The sequence below is a fragment of the Notothenia rossii genome, assembly GCF_949606895.1.
Source record: "Notothenia rossii genome assembly, chromosome: 11".
Taxonomy (NCBI): domain Eukaryota; kingdom Metazoa; phylum Chordata; class Actinopteri; order Perciformes; family Nototheniidae; genus Notothenia; species Notothenia rossii.
The window spans coordinates 46,629,671-46,647,381 of NC_136910.1; the positions used below are offsets into that span (position 1 = coordinate 46,629,671).

Sequence of the window (17,711 nt, forward strand, 5' to 3'; positions counted from 1 at the left end):
ACACACACACACACACACACACACACACACACACACACACACACACACACACACACACACACACACACACACACACACACACACACACACACACACACACACACACACACACACACACACACACACACACACAGACACAAAAGTTAAACCCCAGCATGGCACTTGGGGTAAACTCAAAGGATCACCAAAATATAATCTCCTGGGGAATGTAAATGTCTAAAGCTGAGTTTCCTGGCAACATATTTGATTATGATGTATAACTGAATTGTAGTTCCAGTAACCCAAAATGTGATTCACAGGTAGTAAATAAGCTTGACTCGGACAAGATACGTCTCAGGATAGTTTTTTTGACTCTTTACTTAAACAAAAAGGTATCGAATACAAACACATATTTTCTCAGGTCAAAAACGATGTTGCTCTGGCTTCTGGCTCCTTCTCACACACACAATCACCAGCAGCTGCCGTCGGCTATAACGTCTCGTAATCACGTACAGCTGCGGTGGTCTATGCCCTCAATTTCACACGGCTGGTTCAAATAAATGATATGATAGCACGAATAACAAAGGATTATAATATTCAAATATACATTTTAACATATGGCTCCTACATGAATGGACCTGCAGGGTAACAACCAAGTGGAAAGTTTGTCGTACATTCAAATAGACACAAAACAACTGCTGAAAGAAACAAAAACACTTCTAAAATTGACTAAACATCAATAAATAGACATAGAATAACACATAAGCTAAAAAACACAGTAGTTAAACAGTGTTACTTTATACGGAATGTTTGGAATTCTGGAGAAAGAGTTCTGCTCCGGAATGTTCACAACATATGACCATGGAACTCTGCTGGATCTCCATTCCAACCGAGGACTCTCAGCTGGTCATTACACACAAACCTGCTGGAGAGAAAGCATTGGTACACCTACAGAGAGAACAAATTCAAACTATGAACACTAAAATGTCTTCTAGACAACACCTGATTGCTCAGATGGAGCTTGTACAAAGCCTGTCCAAACTCACCCCGGAGGAGAGGAAGGTAGAGGTCAGAAGACAAATGTATGTGGAGCTGAAGGAAGTGGAGATGGAGCGCAGACAAAATGCTGCTCTGGAGACCCTGGCAAATAGTGAGAGGGACAGAGAAGAGACTCCAAAAGTTCCAAAAACTCTCAAGAGTGCCAACATGGAGGAGGACAGGAGGAGGCAGAAGGCCCCTGAGAGAAGAAGGCAAAACCAGTTGAAGCAAGATAGGCGTCAGTGGCAACAGTTGATACTTGAGGGAGTCATAACCCCCACCCACAATTTCATTGCTCTGAATGAAGAGCAAGAGAGGAGGCGAGAGGGGGCTGACAGCCTGACCCCCAACCTGAAGTCACCTGAGACCAGACATAAAACTCTGTACAACAACTGGGTTGCAAAGGAAGAAATGGACATTGTGCCTTTCGTTGATAACTCCGCCTATCTCCTTTATGCTGAGAAACTAAAGTCAAAGTCTGATGGTATGTATAATCAGGGTTTGGAGGGTTACTTTAGAAATGGTATCTGTAACAATAACTACTTACATGTCAAATCATTTCAAGGTGTATTGCAACACTGTAATCCTGCTAGTAATCTCTATTTATATTTAAATGTAACAGCAATCTGATTACAATTCTTTAAATGTAATTTTAATCGAACACAGTTACCTTTTTGTTTGTATCTTGATAAGGTAATCTCATTACATGTAATTCATTACTCCTCAAGCTTGTGTGTCATATTCCTCTAGAGTGGACTTGTTTTTAATTTGTTATTAACACGTAAGTTAACTTTTATTTTCTTTCATCTGAAGGAAAAGCAGCTGAGGTCAAAGAGAGTGTGCAGTCCATGCAGAAGGACAGACTCTCAGTTGGACACTGGGTTGGAAAGTACCGGCAGAACCATGAGAAGAAGCGGGAGAAACGCCGGCGAAATACACAGGCTCAATACGAGCAATACGTCGCCTCCAAGAGCCATGGCCCCCAGAACACCGTACTGAACGACCTGTTGGACTGGTCCGTCTGCTAAAAACAACAGCTTTAAATCCAGATTCGGACAAATTTCATTTTAGTGTTATTGTTATTTACCTTGTTTCTTTGTTTTCTTTATTTTTTTCTCTTTAGTAAACAAGTGTTGGAAAAGAAGAATGTCTTCAACAACTGCATTGGAAAGGAAGAAAAGGACAGTAGTCCTGTCATTGATTCCTCCAACTATCTCCTCTATGCTGAGAAACTAAGGCCAAAGTCTGATGGTATGTCTCATCAGGGTTAGGAGGGATACTTTTGTAATCTGTTACAATAACTAGTAAGCAAATCTAATCAGCAACCGAGTATCAAAATATAAAAGGAATATAACCTGATTGCTTTCCGTTAGTTTTGGATTACGTCAAAACGAAGTGCAATGCAAATGAAAGCAAGAGAAAGTAAATTAAAATAAGATGATTAGTACTTAAGTGTATGTAGCAATGTAACCTTAGAAAGAGAAACTAAATATTTCATATAAAACATTTAGTAATACTAATAGCTTACAAATGCTGTTTAAAAAACCTTAATACATGAATAATCAAAAGCATCGACTGTATTTTGTTTCATAAATCAGGAGCCGACCTACTGCATTAAAAAATAAATGTATTTAAAATAAATAAGAATGAAAGTAGTCTAAATATATACCATAAAGAAAATGTATTCAGAACGGCTATAATATATAAATATGTATTTCAAAGTGTAATGTCACACTGTAATCTTGCTAGTTTATGTCTTTTTTTTTAAATGTAACAATTATCTGAAAACGTATTTTTCAAAAACAGTTACCTTCTTTTTGTTTCCTGATTATGTAATTTCGTTACATGTATTCCATTACTCCTCAAGTGTGTCATATTCCTAAACAGTGGCCTTGTTTTAAATGTTTAATTCACAGGCAACTAAACTTTTATCTTCTCTGATCTGAAGGAAAAGCAGCTGAGGTCAAAGAGAGCCTGCAGTCCATGCAGAAGGACAGACTCTCAGTTGGACACTGGGTTGGAAAAGTACCAGCAGAACTATGAGAAGAAGCGGGATAATTGTTGTTTCTTAAGTAAAAATGTGTTCATTTTAAAACACCAAGTTGATCTATCTACTCTCTTACAAACATGTTGGTGAAGATGTGTTGACATTTCTACAACACACAAAAGGTATCACATATTATCATATTGGAATTATGCATTTGAAACATGTTGTCTATTGTTTTAGCAAGCCAAGGCACCTGGGCTATAGTGCACACACACACACACACACACACACACACACACACACACACACACACACACACACACACACACACACACACACACACACACACACACACACACACACACACACACACACACACACACACACACACACACACACACACACACACACACACACACACACACACACACACACACACACACACACACACACACACCTGTAGTACTTCCTTGTAAGATGACCTCTTGACTCCCCTACCAACTGGAAAAGGGGGATGACACTCTCACTCTTTGACTTATGTTGTGGAAAAGGAATATAATGAAACCCAAATGAAGACATAAGCACGGTCACACAATGTACAATATCCTTGCTCTCCTCCCTTGGTTGTATTATTGAGTACATTTAGTTTCAGTAGTTACAGTAAACAGAAGAAATGGTGGCCATCCACAACTTGACTGCAGAGGAGAGACTGCCATGTTGTGGCCAGAATAACAGACCACATGAGTAGGCCGTTTGTCAGTTTAGGCTAAAACACAAACATTTGAAGTGAAAACTAAAAAAGTATACTATTTCGTTTTTTTGAAAATGCCCGTCAAGCTAGCTGGGTTAACAGCTGTTTTTTGTATTATTGTTTTGTAGTTAACCCACACACACAAGCACACAACACACACTCCCGTATAGCATACCCCGGGCGTTGTTCTCCACTGGACCATCTCTAGACCGGAGACAAAAAATATCAGACTAAAGCGAATTTAAGGCTATTTTTTTTTTTTAAATGAAGAGAATAACTGAAGAGAGGACCAGACAATAGCCTTATCATAATACACTTGTTTATCTACCAAACCACCTGCTATGAAGCTAGTATGGCGCATCCCCCTGGGTTTACAAATTACTGAAAATTGAAAGGCTTTGACAGTATCTTCATAGCATAGTGGGTGGGGAGGATTGGTCTTCTACCCTAAGGTTATAGGTTCACTCCCCTCCTGGAATCTTTGTGTTTTTTTTCTTCATTAAGTTGCCTTTTATTGTGTCTTGAAAGAAAGTGTTTTTCATGAAGACCCTTGGCTGTCAGAGCACCAAATCAGTCTCGATTGGAAAAAAGTTGTTAGGGAGAAATAGTAAAAGCATTTGATAAGCTGTTTAACTTCTGTATGCCTAAAAGTGCTTTGTGTTCAAGGTTGGAGGTGACCCTGTTTAATCAAACAGGAAAGCAGTTGAATATTTAAAGAAAGGTTTTCAACAGTGACTTTGAAGTCTGTTTGATAAGTATGATCTAAATCTAAAGTATGATTGTTTGTAATATTATATATATTTTTAAATAATCACAACGATATATTTGTAACATTTAAATGTATATATAAAAAATAACAGTGAAAACAAACATGAATTCATTCCAGGTATGATTAAGCATTTCAAAATAATGTCATGCATTTTTTTTTCCTTTATTTTTGGAAACAATAGAATGACATATACAGAGAGTGTGATGTGTAAAGTCAGGCTTCTCACAATGTGCTGCTTTAATTTCACCGTGATGACAAACAAGGGTTCAATAATTAAGCAACCCCCCCATACCGTGTGTGTAACAAATAGAGGCCGAGTCAATATTGCCAAAACCTGATGACAACACAATTTGAAATACTGTCGTCTTGACCTTTTCCTCGTCCATTGTCATTTCATTTTACGGTTATCATTTTTGACATCATTTGTCTTATAATAGGGTTAGGGTTAGGGTAATAATAGGGACAGGTGGACTACTTGAAAAGGAAAGCAAAAGCCATGAAAAAAAGGGTTGTTTAGAACAGAAACAGACATTTCCGTGGTGCTTTGTTTCAGTTCTTTATTTGTCAAACACACAGTATTTGGTTGCTGTATTAATGCTAAATTAAACCAGTTATGGATATAATGTAAAACGTGTAGAATCGACCCAAATAGTGAATGCAATACCTGCAGAGTAAAAAGATTTGGATACAAATTGAGAAGTTATTCTTAATTAATTTCAGCATGACACAGGTTATGTATTGCACAGGTACAGCAGATATCATCCTGCAATAACTTTGTCATTTATATTCAAGGATAACATTGCAGAGTGATTCATTGAAGTGCTGTGCAGGTGATACATAGAGCACTTTTTTTCAAATCTATTTTGAGTTACAGCATTTTTGACTGGATAGTAATAAAAAAGACATAATTGCAAAGCTCTCAACTTTAAACTGAATTATGCCAGGGATACAACATTAGCCCCGCTTCACCTAAAGCTAATGCTGAAATGATTGGAAACATAATGGAAGCAAGAAGGTAAAAATCATAAAACAACATGTTTTTAAGTTTCTATGCTGCATGATAGGCCTTTTAAAATGTGTTTATGCTTTTTTAATTAGATAAAAGCTTGTATCTGTTCTATTTATTACAATGTGATCATAAAATAATATTAAAATCAAGGATAATATTTAGCTTTCATGTTTAAGATATAAACCTATCAGTTCTGGCAGCTTACACCAAAATCACATGCCTCAATAACCCTGAATAACCAAGAAGTAAGAATAACCTTCATGACTATAATCTATTAAGTTACATTTTATATTGTCCAGTAAGCTTTTTTTATTATTATATACAAGAGGCTGTGGAAAAAATTACATCAGATCTGGTGATAAATTACAGTACCCTTATAAAAAGGCTTTGTAAAAAATGGCTAAAAATTATCTCAATATTTATACTTTGGTTTGTCCTTTTGGTAACCTAAGAAACAGGTGGAAGGGACTTCAGTGAGGCTCATAGCATTTTTATACTATTGTTTAAATACGTTTCAGTTTGGTGTGTGCGCCTCTCACAGGGCGGTGAGTATCAAAATGCCCCCGGGTACAAGTGACTGATATTTGTCATTGTATGAGGAGCCAGAGAGCTGAATTATTGAAGTCTTGTTTTTCATCAGCCTGAAATTAAAGTAACACACACACGTGCGCACACACACACACACACACACACACACACACACACACACACACACACACACACACACACACACACACACACACACACACACACACACACACACACACACACACAATCACAGTCATTCACTCTAGCAAATTACTTCTGAAAACCCGCGGGGGACACAAAGTCCAAAATGAAAGTCCAACCTATTACCTCAGGGTGTGTGCGTGTGTTCACTTGATTGTGTGTTTGTGTTTATTACACTGCATCATATTTCTCAATTTACTCTACCTAATATAAAATCGACAGAGTTAACTGGACCTTATTCTCTAAAATGACCTTGTCCTGGTCGGCCCTGAGGAAGGTAAAATATTGCATCACCAAAAGTAGACATTTTAAGGACAAAGCAAATGACCGGAATGTGTATTTATGATAGGATAAAACATACCATTAGGCTGGTAAAGGCAACCATTAATTTACAAGTCATTATGGCTCCTAACTGCCAATTCATCAGACATTATCTGCATTAAACATGCATGTATTTGCTGTAATCTGTGGTAAAGTGTTATTCAAGGACCTTTAATGCCACCTAGAGGGTGATTAAGAGACGACAAAGATCTTAACTGTTAGTGTATGAACTGACTACAGTGAAGCTTACATGTTCTGTTTTCCTTGAGGGGCTGAAAAAGGCTTTTTTTATTTGCATGTGTGCATTCACAAAGATTATAACTTAGTTTTGTTGACACAATAAAACCAGAAAATGTGATGATGCAACAACTGAGCAATAAAGTCTAAAGTAATGTTTTCAGCACCTGAAACCCTAACCACTCTTCAAGGTAAGAGGATGATAAATATATAAAAACAATAACAATACCTGTGGTTTCAGCTGATATTGACTTTAATAATGTTTAAACATTTTATATGCACTGAAGTTAGATTTTTTTTCACACCTTTTTTTTATTTGTTTCACTCTGTTCTATGGCTTCACACTTCACAGTTTCATAGCTGCATGTACTTGTGTGATCTGAACTTGACAGGAAGCCAAGTACATCTTTGCAGAAGCTGCACGCCCAAAAGTCAACAGGAAATGAAAGCCCACAAAAACTATGGCCCAGCATGTAAACTAATATACACACAACTGGGGTGAGCTTACTGTAACTGGTCTCCCTAGTATTTGAAGAAAGGGGGAGAAAGATACAGAAATGACCTCTTCTCACTTTGGATCAGATTGTGGTGATGGTCAGAAGGAAACACTGTGGACTGCTGCTAGGAGACAGGATGCTGACCACGGTTTCTGCTTTTAAAGTCATGCCATTCATTTTACAATAGGGTACCTTATTACAATTTAACTATTTCTATGCAAAACAACGTTAACACAAAGGGAAAAACAACACATGCTGTAGTTTTACATAATCAAAGTCTCCAAAAATCAACCTTATGAAAACCTTTCTCTGAGCGAAATATCCAAACCCAGGACTCCATGTTTTTTTTTAATGCACTTCTCCATCATATAGCAATATTCAAAATGTCTTTTCATACAGATATACCCAAAATTCTGACTAATATTGTGTTTCTTTGAAAAAAGGAAAGCATGTTTGAACCTTTGTTGAATGCACATCAAAGGCCCGTAATGACTAATTCATTGTTAGGCTATTATTCAAAGGATGGTCCTTGCCCAATATATTTTAGGCATTTTCAGTTTTTTTTTATCAAATCAAACTGTGAAATGCTGAATGCCCTTACACACCTGCCTAACACCAAGTATCCAAGATGATCACCTGAATTGATGTAATTGCAACACTTCCATCCTGTAAAGAACAAGCTGACACAATAATTATAATTAGTACTCGGTGTGACTCACCCACATTCACAGAATTCACATTTGTGCATCGCAGAAGTCTGAGATGTGCTCATCAAAATGTCCCGACATAAATACATATTTCAAATGTTTCAGGTGACTTAATCATGCATGTATGAAGCAGCATTATAATCTCTAATCTAATCAAACATTAACTGTTCAAAAGCGGCATAGGAAAGATGAAAGGTTTCAGGGTAATAAGCGGTGATAGGTATTATACCTCTGGATGAGTTTATAGCCAGCTGTTTATTTTAATGGGACTCAAATTACTAATAAGCACTTCTGACTTTACGCCCTCCAAGTTTCCATCGGCACTCTATCTATCCTATCAACACTTTTTCATTCCAGCCTGACATGTTTCATATATTTGTATTCTTATCTGAACCTTTTCAAGCCTTGTCATCTCATCTTTTCATTTCCTCTTACCATTGGCCCTCTCTGGTCTACACAGGAAGTGTCACAGTGTGCCCTGCCCCTGTCGCTGCCTCTCATCTCTCAGTCACAGAGACACACACGCCTCTGTGAGCAGTAACCCACCCACAGAGAGGAACTGTGGTTCATACCAAAGTTTCTGCACTTTAACACAGCTTATCCTCCCCATCCGGCTCTACTCGGTGTTCAGTTCCTCTCAGATGATCCATCTGTCAGCCAGCTGCAGCTGAGCCGCACTGCAGCCACAACATGAGCCTACGGAAACTCAGTGAGTACTGTGTGTGTGTGTGTGTGTGTGTGTGTGTGTGTGTGTGTGTGTGTGTGTGTGTGTGTGTGTGTGTGCGTGTGTGCGTGTGTGTGCGTGCGTGTGTGTGTGTGTGTGTGTGTGTGTGTGTGTGTGTGTGTGTGTGTGTGTGTGTGTGTGTGTGTGTGTGTGTGTGTGTGTGTGGAGCAGCTGCACTTAATTTGTTTACATATATAGTAAAGCATTAACTGCCATGTTAGTTTTACAACAATGTGGGGATAATGATGACATCCAAAAACACAGTTGCAGCTTCATTTAAATTCAGAAAAGAAGACGTACAACGATATTAAGAGATTTCATAAATATAAATATAATTGTTATTATAAACAGTATATAGCTGCAAATGATTGACTGATTCTACATCTCATTTGTTGGGTAACACGATCAAGACACTTGCTCAGAAAGGGGTATTTTGCAGTAACAATTCATTTGAAGCTGCATGTGTTGATGTTGGCCACTTCAGGGCAGCTGAACAAACTGAAAACACAACATCTGTAGGTTTATGTTACTATTTGTGGATCTGTTTTAGTCTTTAACAACTTCTTAAAAATAACTAACTCTTAATGTACTCTTAACTAATATATAATAAGAGCTGGTTGGTTCAGCACCACACATTTCATAATAGTGATTTGATGTAATATAAATGACTGAATGAATTATTATTGTACAGCTGTAATCCAACCAGCTTCTTTAACTTCTCTATCCCCATGAAACACGTCACAGTTACCACATTCTGAGCATGTCTTCTTTTCTGACTGTTCAACCCTCAAGGTTTCAAGTGGTTTGGTAGCCTCACCAACCTCACATTTCGTCGCTCCACTGAGAAATCAGACTCCAATTCTTCTCCAAAGTCTGAATCAGGAATTGTGACTGAAGATGGCACGGACTGTGGTGGCGTCACCGGGGCGACCCTTGCTCCACTGGTTGAGACCACCATGGATGACATGGATGCCATGCGTCCTCGGACCTCCAGCTACGTCCGCTCTAGTGAGGACTACTCTCACATGGGCACCTTGCCACGGCTACTCATGAGGAGAAAAAGCAAGAATAATAAAGGTAAAGCTTCAGAAGTTAGGAACAACACTTTTGTAATATCTATTAAAGGTCCCCTATTATACTCTTTTTCATCAACATATTATAGGCCTCATACAAAACATGTCTCTGAAGTGTTTGGCTCTATACCAAACAGATCGTGCATTGTAGCATCCCATAAGTCCCTCTGTTTCAGTCCTGTTCCAAAAGTGCTGATTCTGGGTCTGTTACTTTAGATGAAAATAAGGAGCCACTCCCCACGCCGCTCTGCTCTAGGAGGAGATTCAGGTGATAAGGTTGGGGGGTTACCTTGGTTGGTTATTGGCTAATGGTTACACAAGCCAAGAAAGCCTTATGACATCACAAAGTGGCCAAAATATGATCAGCTCATTTTCAGACAGGTTTTTATACAAATGGATCAGGACACAAAGGGAGGGGGTCTTTGTTCCTGAAACTTTCAGAATCTCTTTACACAGAGTGCATAATAGGTCACCTTTAAACTAAACAAATTGTCATGTTTGTTTCTGATGTTCCCACCTCTTTGTAGGAGGCCCCAACGACAATAAGAAGAGTAAAGACAAGACAAGCATCAGCAGAAGTCAAAGCCAGCGACCTGCAGGGTCCCAAGAGCGTGGCCCCCTGAGGCTCAAATTCCCCTTACCCACAGTGGCTGATGTAGAGCTTGGGAAATCCTTTCTCACTGATCCCAAGACCCAGCCTGAGCCTGCAGGGGAGACTGATGTTGTCACAAACACCCAAAACACCGACCATGGCCCTATAGATGCCATGTCGCCATCTAGTGGCTCAAGTGCCGCACCCAAACCAGAGGCTTGTGACGAGCAGTGCATCACCCAGACAGGTGTGGACATGAATCCAGAGGATGGGTTGGAGCCTCAGGCTGTGTCCGAACCAAAGCAGGAGGCAGAGAGCACAGAGCTGACAGGAGGAGGCGACAAAGGAAAAGGAAACCCAGACTCTGACAGCATTTACTGGTGATTTTCATTATTTTTCCTGTTGGATTTGAACGGTATATTTTTCATCCTTTTGAAAACGTATTGAAAGAGAAAAACAAACTTATTCAGGAAGAGGGGACAATGCCATTCATTAAAGGGTGTATAACATGTTGACCCAGATTTGGGTGGTAAGAATTGTTATTAACACTAAGCAAGGGTCATAAAGTTCATAAAGGAAAACAGATCGGCCCATTAAAAATACATTTGTTAACATCAAGTGACGACTAAAGAGTACTAAAAAATTATTTCCATGTATTTTTATTTATTGTAAAAATATTACACATGATTCTCTGCCCACTAAATTGGACAAAAATATACCGCTCCTAATATACTAACCTCATTATTAACTACGTTGTGGTAATTAAAACAACACTTTGTTGAGATTACTTGAATTATTCGAGTAATGGATAGTGTAGTGTATTTATATTACTTATTTATTATATACAACTCAAGAGCTTGCGATTGACACCACACCACAATTGCATATGTGAAAATATATTATATTCCTTAGCTTAGGTAGCCTTATTTATGTATTCAAATAAAAACACAGTAAATGTTGGCCTTGGTATAATCCAGGGCTGAATAACTGTACACATGAAAGTGAAGACACGTTGGGTCAATATAGGGAACAGAAGCGCAGTTTTGCGCCTGGCCCTGGAAAAGGTTAATCCATCCATGCTCCATGTCAACCAGGGGGCGTACAATTATTTAACTGTGCGTGGAGACACCGGGAAGTTGGCTGCTTCACAGAGTGCTGACTATACTGTGGACACAACTTGCCTCGAGCGATGGGTGTGAAGTGAGACGATAACAGGATTAATTACTTGACTTTTTCACAGGCAGCAGGTGATATCGATCACTTTCATTGATCAGATGCTGGCGTAAAGCTGGCGCACTGTTGGTTTCTTTTATGTTTTCTTATATTTTGCATTGATTTGTGTGCTTCCTCACAGGAGACCGAGGTCATTTTGTGCGTTAATTGTGTGCGTTACATAATGTGTGGATAAAGGATAATGATAAAGTGGATTAATCAACACATTTAGAGTTTTTGGAGAGTTCTAGGGGAATATGTTGTGTAACTCCTCCTCCCGATTGCGTCTCCTCGCTAATTTCCCATGATGTCTCACTGCCGACAACATTCCATGCGTTCTAACGGAGTGCGTGTATCGTGTTACAGTAGGATGTTGCGGTGTGTGTGCACGCGTGGGTATGCGCATGCGCGAGCGTGCAGCATCAGCCCATTAGTTCAGCACAGGGACCGTGGGAAATATGGCTTTATGGTGTAGTGTAGGTTCACTATGGCCATCCCACTTCAAAGAGCTCTCTGTCTCCTCAGCCCTAAATCACAGGCACTTCACTCAGACTGACTGTCCATTTCCCTCTCATGCTCTTATTCTGTCCAAAGTGCAGCTCTTCATACTTTGTCTGGCTTTGCCTTACTGGAAAACAAAGTTCACTTCTCAGTCAGTGGTGGTGGTGGTAAAATGTGGCTCTGAAATTAAATGCTGTCATGGTGTGTTAGTCGGTTTATAGCTGGCATGATTTAGTTATTTACCCCCTATCATAAAGCAAAGAATGTGAATGTATTTGTTGGGTACTCGTTTAAGAAGGGGGCCCTCAGCTAGATTGATGTTTAACTAAAGGTAAAAACTAGTTGATTTACAGTAAATCTCTGGCTTTACCATCTCAACTGTGATGCTCTTTTTCGTTGTCATACTGTATGACAACTAAATATAGTTTAGTGGTGGACTGTTAGGCCAGATGAAAGAGTTTCAATATGATCGTGTATTATGTAACATAATACACGAAAAACGTAACTACAAGGTAACATAGTTTATGTTAACTTGTAGTTATGTTTTTCACTAACTAGTGACATTTTAGAGACACAACAATTACCTGATTCATCAATAAAGATAACATGCAGATAAGTGTAGCCCCAAGCAAAGCCAATTTCAAATCAATTTGAATTATATAGCCCACGATAACATGTTTCTCTCAGAGCTTTACAGTTTGTATAACCTATGACAGCCTCTGTTCTCAGATCCTTGAGTCAGATGCTGTTGCTGTTTGTACAGAGTAGAAGTAGTAGTAACAAATAAAAGTCAAGCTTTATATCACGTGTGATCATTTAAAGTCAAAGTACAAGGGTTTCATACAGCAACTTAAGTGTACTCTATTTGAGGTTGTTGCAACAAATTGACTATTGCCTGCAGATACTTTGCATCGTTGCCAAGCTTTCTGTATTGTGTTTTGAGAAGTTATTAAGAGATTAAATAAATATCGCTTTACTGCAGTCATAAAACAACTGTGAGGGGTTTTGCATAAGATAAATGGTGTTTATTATAACTCTACTGTAGTGCTCGATGGCCTTCTTGCTATCTCGGTCTGCTGTTTTTATAGCCTGACGTATGATTGGTATGTTTTTCTATTTACAGCTCAGTCACATTCTTGTCTGGATAAATGCTAATGTTATCAGTGAAAAGTATGGAGGGCAAATATTTCCCACTGTACAACCATTTTTCCAAAATGTAATCTCAGGGGCAGTTTGGTGAGGGAATATTAGCTCCTCTGTCGTGGGACCTATTAACATTCCCCTGGATGGGGCCCTTTGATCTGGCCTCATGTGTAACACAGCTTCGCTCGGGGCCCTTTGAGACCCATCATGCAAATTGGAAACTGCGGCGATTGATCCGGAAACTTGTCTGCGAGTGTAATTGCCCCTTTAGCTCTCCCTCGCTCTGTATCACAAAGTACCAACAGTATGACTCCCAGGGCTCCGGCGCAGCGGGGGTTTTGACACATGATCCGGATACATCATGAGTGTAAAAGTTTGAGTTATGGTGCCTGGGAGATTTGAGAGGCCAGCTCCATATTTGGCAACCTTAGCTGCTCAGTGGCATTTTTTATCTATCCATTTTCGCATAAATCTGGCTTGCATCAACATGCAACTCAGTGGAGAGGCCGCTGCAGAGGAGGGGCATGGGAATACAGCCGTGTTTTATGTCTGCAGTAACATTCACCTGTTACCAGACCAGATCAAACATAACTGTTTGCACATGTGTGTTGATACACATGTTCACACAATTCAACAGGGGTTTATAGCCTTTTTCCTGTTATTACACTGGCTAACATTTCCTCTCTTTCATCTTTTCTCCCGTTTTTTCAGCCTCATGGAGCCAGCAGAGAGCCAGGGGGAATATGTGCAGGTAAGTCTGCTTCCAAGTGTGTGTGTGTGTGTGTGTGTGTGTGTGTGTGTGTGTGTGTGTGTGTGTGTGTGTGTGTGTGTGTGTGTGCGTGCGTGTGTGCGTGCGTGCGTGCGTGCGTGTGTGTGCCTTTGACCTCTGGCACACACACTGTCCTCAACTGTCTGTGTCTACTTGAATATAATTCTACAGATGTATGTGCTCTTGTATGTGTGTGTTTGTATGTAATTGAACAGCTCGCTCCTTTACAAAACAAGGGTTCTCCTTTTATTTATTTTAATTCACTTTCAGTGACACACACACACACACACACACACACACACACACACACACACACACACACACACACACACACACACACACACACACACACACACACACACACACACACACACACGTCATGCCTGGGATGCCAGGAGCATCGAGTTTTAGTCTTCAGCCTTTACATCAGCAGTTTAGTTTCCTCCTCTCCACCCTATTATTGAATTATATTTCTTAATGTGAGCTCTCAGATCTAATTGTGGCTGATTATTAGCCCTTTAGTCTTCAACAGTTGTGCTCATTTCAGCAGGCTCACTCTGAATTTAACCTGATTCAGTCTGCCATTTAGCTAATTGAATTTGGAGTGAATCAGTGCTAATGTCAGCACTGTCAACAGCTAGTGAGCAGTATGAGCTGCTGCCAGCAGGGGGGGCCACACACTGGAGTTTTGATCTCCTTTACATCGATCTGAGAGTGTGTGAGGATGTTTCATGACCTTGGAAATGGATGATAGGCCTTCATGCATTCTGTATACCACAAACACGCATTGATACAGATATTGGATTTTCAACTGAGAGCAAAAGTGGAAAGAAAGAGACCTGAAATGAAGCTCAAGGAAGAAAAAAGAGAGGAGGAGAAGTGCACTGTTGAGCTCCTGAGATGAGTTGTCCTATTGATTATCCATCAAAGGTGCGGTAAAAGCCTTCTCCTATGTCCCTGACCTGCATTCCTTTTGTAAAACAAATACATGCAACTTCTCCTGACCACAACACATTGACTTAAATCCCCCCACACAGCCTGCCCTGTTAGAAGTTGTGTTTAAGAAAGAACAACATAATGACAAATGTACAATTCTGTCAGATCTTTACTATGCTTAGGGTGTCTAAACTATTTCTGGGAAGGCTGAGTGAATGATAGTAAACAATTAGTCATATTACTTTAGTTATCAAAAGAAGAGCGAATGGCTTAAAGGTGTGTGATTTAGTGAGAGAGTTTGGGGAAATTACACAATTGTTCCAACTTTCCTATAGTAAATAAATAAATAATGTAGTACAGACATCGTTTATGTATTTGTGTATGTATGTCGGTATGTATGTATTTGATGCAGTCTGAAGATATGTGAATCAGCAATATCAGACTGTCTTGTTGGGTGTTTATTGGACCAGGGATATGATGTATCAGGCTCTCATAAATGATAATATAGCTTGTTTTACTGCTGCATTTATGAACATAACTGTTGTAAACTAAACAGCAAACATTTCAAAAATATGTTAGAGGTGCTATTGTTAGTGTAGCCAAATGGCAAGCCTTCCAGATCCTGACACATCTAATTTTGTCATCAATTTGCTCAGAGGCTTTAACAACTTTCTCCAAAATACTCCCGCTGCTCTTTTCTACCTGAAGATTTATGTTTAAAGGTCCCCTATTATACTGTTTTTCATCAATATATTATAGGTCTCAGATAAATACAAAACATGTCTCTGAAGTGTTTGAGTCGAAACACCTAACAGATCATGCATTGTAGCATCCCATAAACCCCTCTGTTTCAGCCCTGTCAAAAGTGCTGATTCTCTGTCTTTTACTTTAGAGGAAAATAAGGAGCCACTCCCCTCGCCCCTCTGCGATATATTTGGTTTAAAAAAACTCAATGGTGCTCTAGGAGGAGAGCACCATTGTGACATCATAAAGGGACCAAAATCTGATCAGCTCATTTTCAGACAGGTTTTTATATAAAAGGACCAGGACCAGTGGCGACTGGTCATTAGGGGCACAGTCCCACCCAGCAGAAAGTGATTCATATAATAATTCCGAAAAAAATGCAAAAAAAATAGATTTTAAAATATATTTAAGATCATGTTAAATAATCTGAATCGTCTGTACATTGCTGTTTTAGTATGTGTTCTTCTAATTAGTGTCTACAGTGTGCCTATTGAGCCGTTTTGAGCCATGTGGGTCAAGCCCATAGAGGTCAAGCCCCGATCTAGCCCCTCTCTCTCACTGTCTAAGTGAATGGGTGCTGTAAAAACTACATTGCGCATGCTCAGAGTATTTTTCTATTCAATGTGTGCGGCAAAAAAAGTAATCACCATGGGGGCACTGTGCTGACATACCTACCAAACGTCCTCTCATAATTCAGAGAGCTGATTGGCTGTAAGTACGTGTGCCGCGAAAATAGGTGAAGAGGAGACGAGGGAGAGCAGCGTATAGCGATTAAAATCAGTAAAACTGAAAGAAAATGAATGAAGTTGACCATCTACTTCAGCTTTGGTAAGTTCATTTTATGTCATATCTTTTGTTGATCTTCTGTGTGTTGCCTATAGGCTATTGCTCTGCTGGATCGATTGATATTGAGATATTGTGACCCCCCCCCTCTCTCTATCGGAACCATTGATAGCCTACAGCTATTTGTTTACGTGTTTAAAAAAGCACCAGAAGCTTATATATACACATATAAGTTGTTCGTGCCCCTGCACTTTTGTACATATAAAAACGCCACTGATCAGGACAAAAAGTGAGTGAATCTCTTTACACAGAGGGGACACATGTTTATGTATAAAATACATGAAAAAGAGGATTTTGCATAATAGGTGACCTTTAAAGTGTATAAATTTTTTATTAGGATGTTGGTGATGTGGTGTTTACTTCAGGGGAGTTGACCTACCTTTGCTATAAAACACTGTGAGAAAACCTGCACTATAGGACTGGACAGGACGCCCATGTAGTTATACTGATACACTTCTCTCACACTGACATACAAAACATATTGCTGACTTCTGCTTGGTTTGAAAGTGTTTCAATTTTAAATAAGCTCAACATAGGACTACTTTAAATGACCTCGTTGCGATTTTAAAGAAAGAAGTCATGTGGGATCAGCCTTTTTCAAATCCTTATGCCTGTTTTCTCACCTATTTCTTGTTCTTGTCCTGCTCTGAAACACAGTGAAACAGCCACCCCCCCCCCCCCCCACACACACACACACTCTCCCTGAAAGCTGCCAGCAGTCCCTCCATCTCCTTCCATTTCCCTGAAACATTTATGAAAGCTGATGTTTAAATCAGTAGTTGGCCTCAGTGTTCCCTGTTACAGTGGGAAACACCAGGCCAATGACTCTCCCTCACGTTAGTCACATGTGTCCTCTAATCTACCTTCACACACAGGTGACATCACACACATAAAAAGGGACGCAGAAAGACAGATCTGATCTATGTATGCTCAAAGAAAATAAGCAATCAGTGAGAAAAGTCCCCAAACATTCAGAGCACTTTATTCATCTTTTAGGCTTTATCATAAAATATCCATCATCATTAATTTTTCATGTGGACGCACGGCTGGTCAAGCAATATCTTCTGTTTTCATTTTTACTTTAAGTGAAAGATGTAAAAGGCAGTTTTAAAATAGCTGAGGTTTGTAAAAAGAAAACACTCCTGACCAT

The 17,711-nt window shown here is 39.4% G+C and overlaps 2 protein-coding genes across 3 annotated transcripts in view; both read left to right on the forward strand.

Annotated features, from left to right (window-relative positions):
* Positions 1-840: 840 nt before the first annotated feature.
* On the forward strand, positions 841-3,060 carry LOC307025327 (uncharacterized protein; the record flags this gene model as incomplete). Its single annotated transcript, XM_079659962.1, has 4 exons — positions 841-1,501; positions 1,831-2,032; positions 2,141-2,268; positions 2,966-3,060. The coding sequence occupies 4 exons, from the start codon at positions 841-843 to the stop codon at positions 3,058-3,060; spliced, it is 1,086 nt and encodes a 361-aa protein (XP_079516088.1).
* Positions 3,061-8,576: 5,516 nt separating this feature from the next.
* The window catches only part of sh2d3ca (SH2 domain containing 3Ca), a 51,397-nt gene continuing 42,262 nt past the window's right edge, over positions 8,577-17,711 (forward strand). For both annotated transcript variants that reach the window (XM_079660493.1, XM_079660494.1), the window contains exons 1-4: positions 8,577-8,733; positions 9,541-9,825; positions 10,349-10,793; positions 13,981-14,020. In XM_079660493.1, coding sequence (XP_079516619.1) covers positions 8,715-8,733; positions 9,541-9,825; positions 10,349-10,793; positions 13,981-14,020 — 789 coding nt within the window. In that variant the 5' untranslated portion in view covers positions 8,577-8,714. The remainder of the gene's footprint in view (positions 8,734-9,540; positions 9,826-10,348; positions 10,794-13,980; positions 14,021-17,711) is intronic.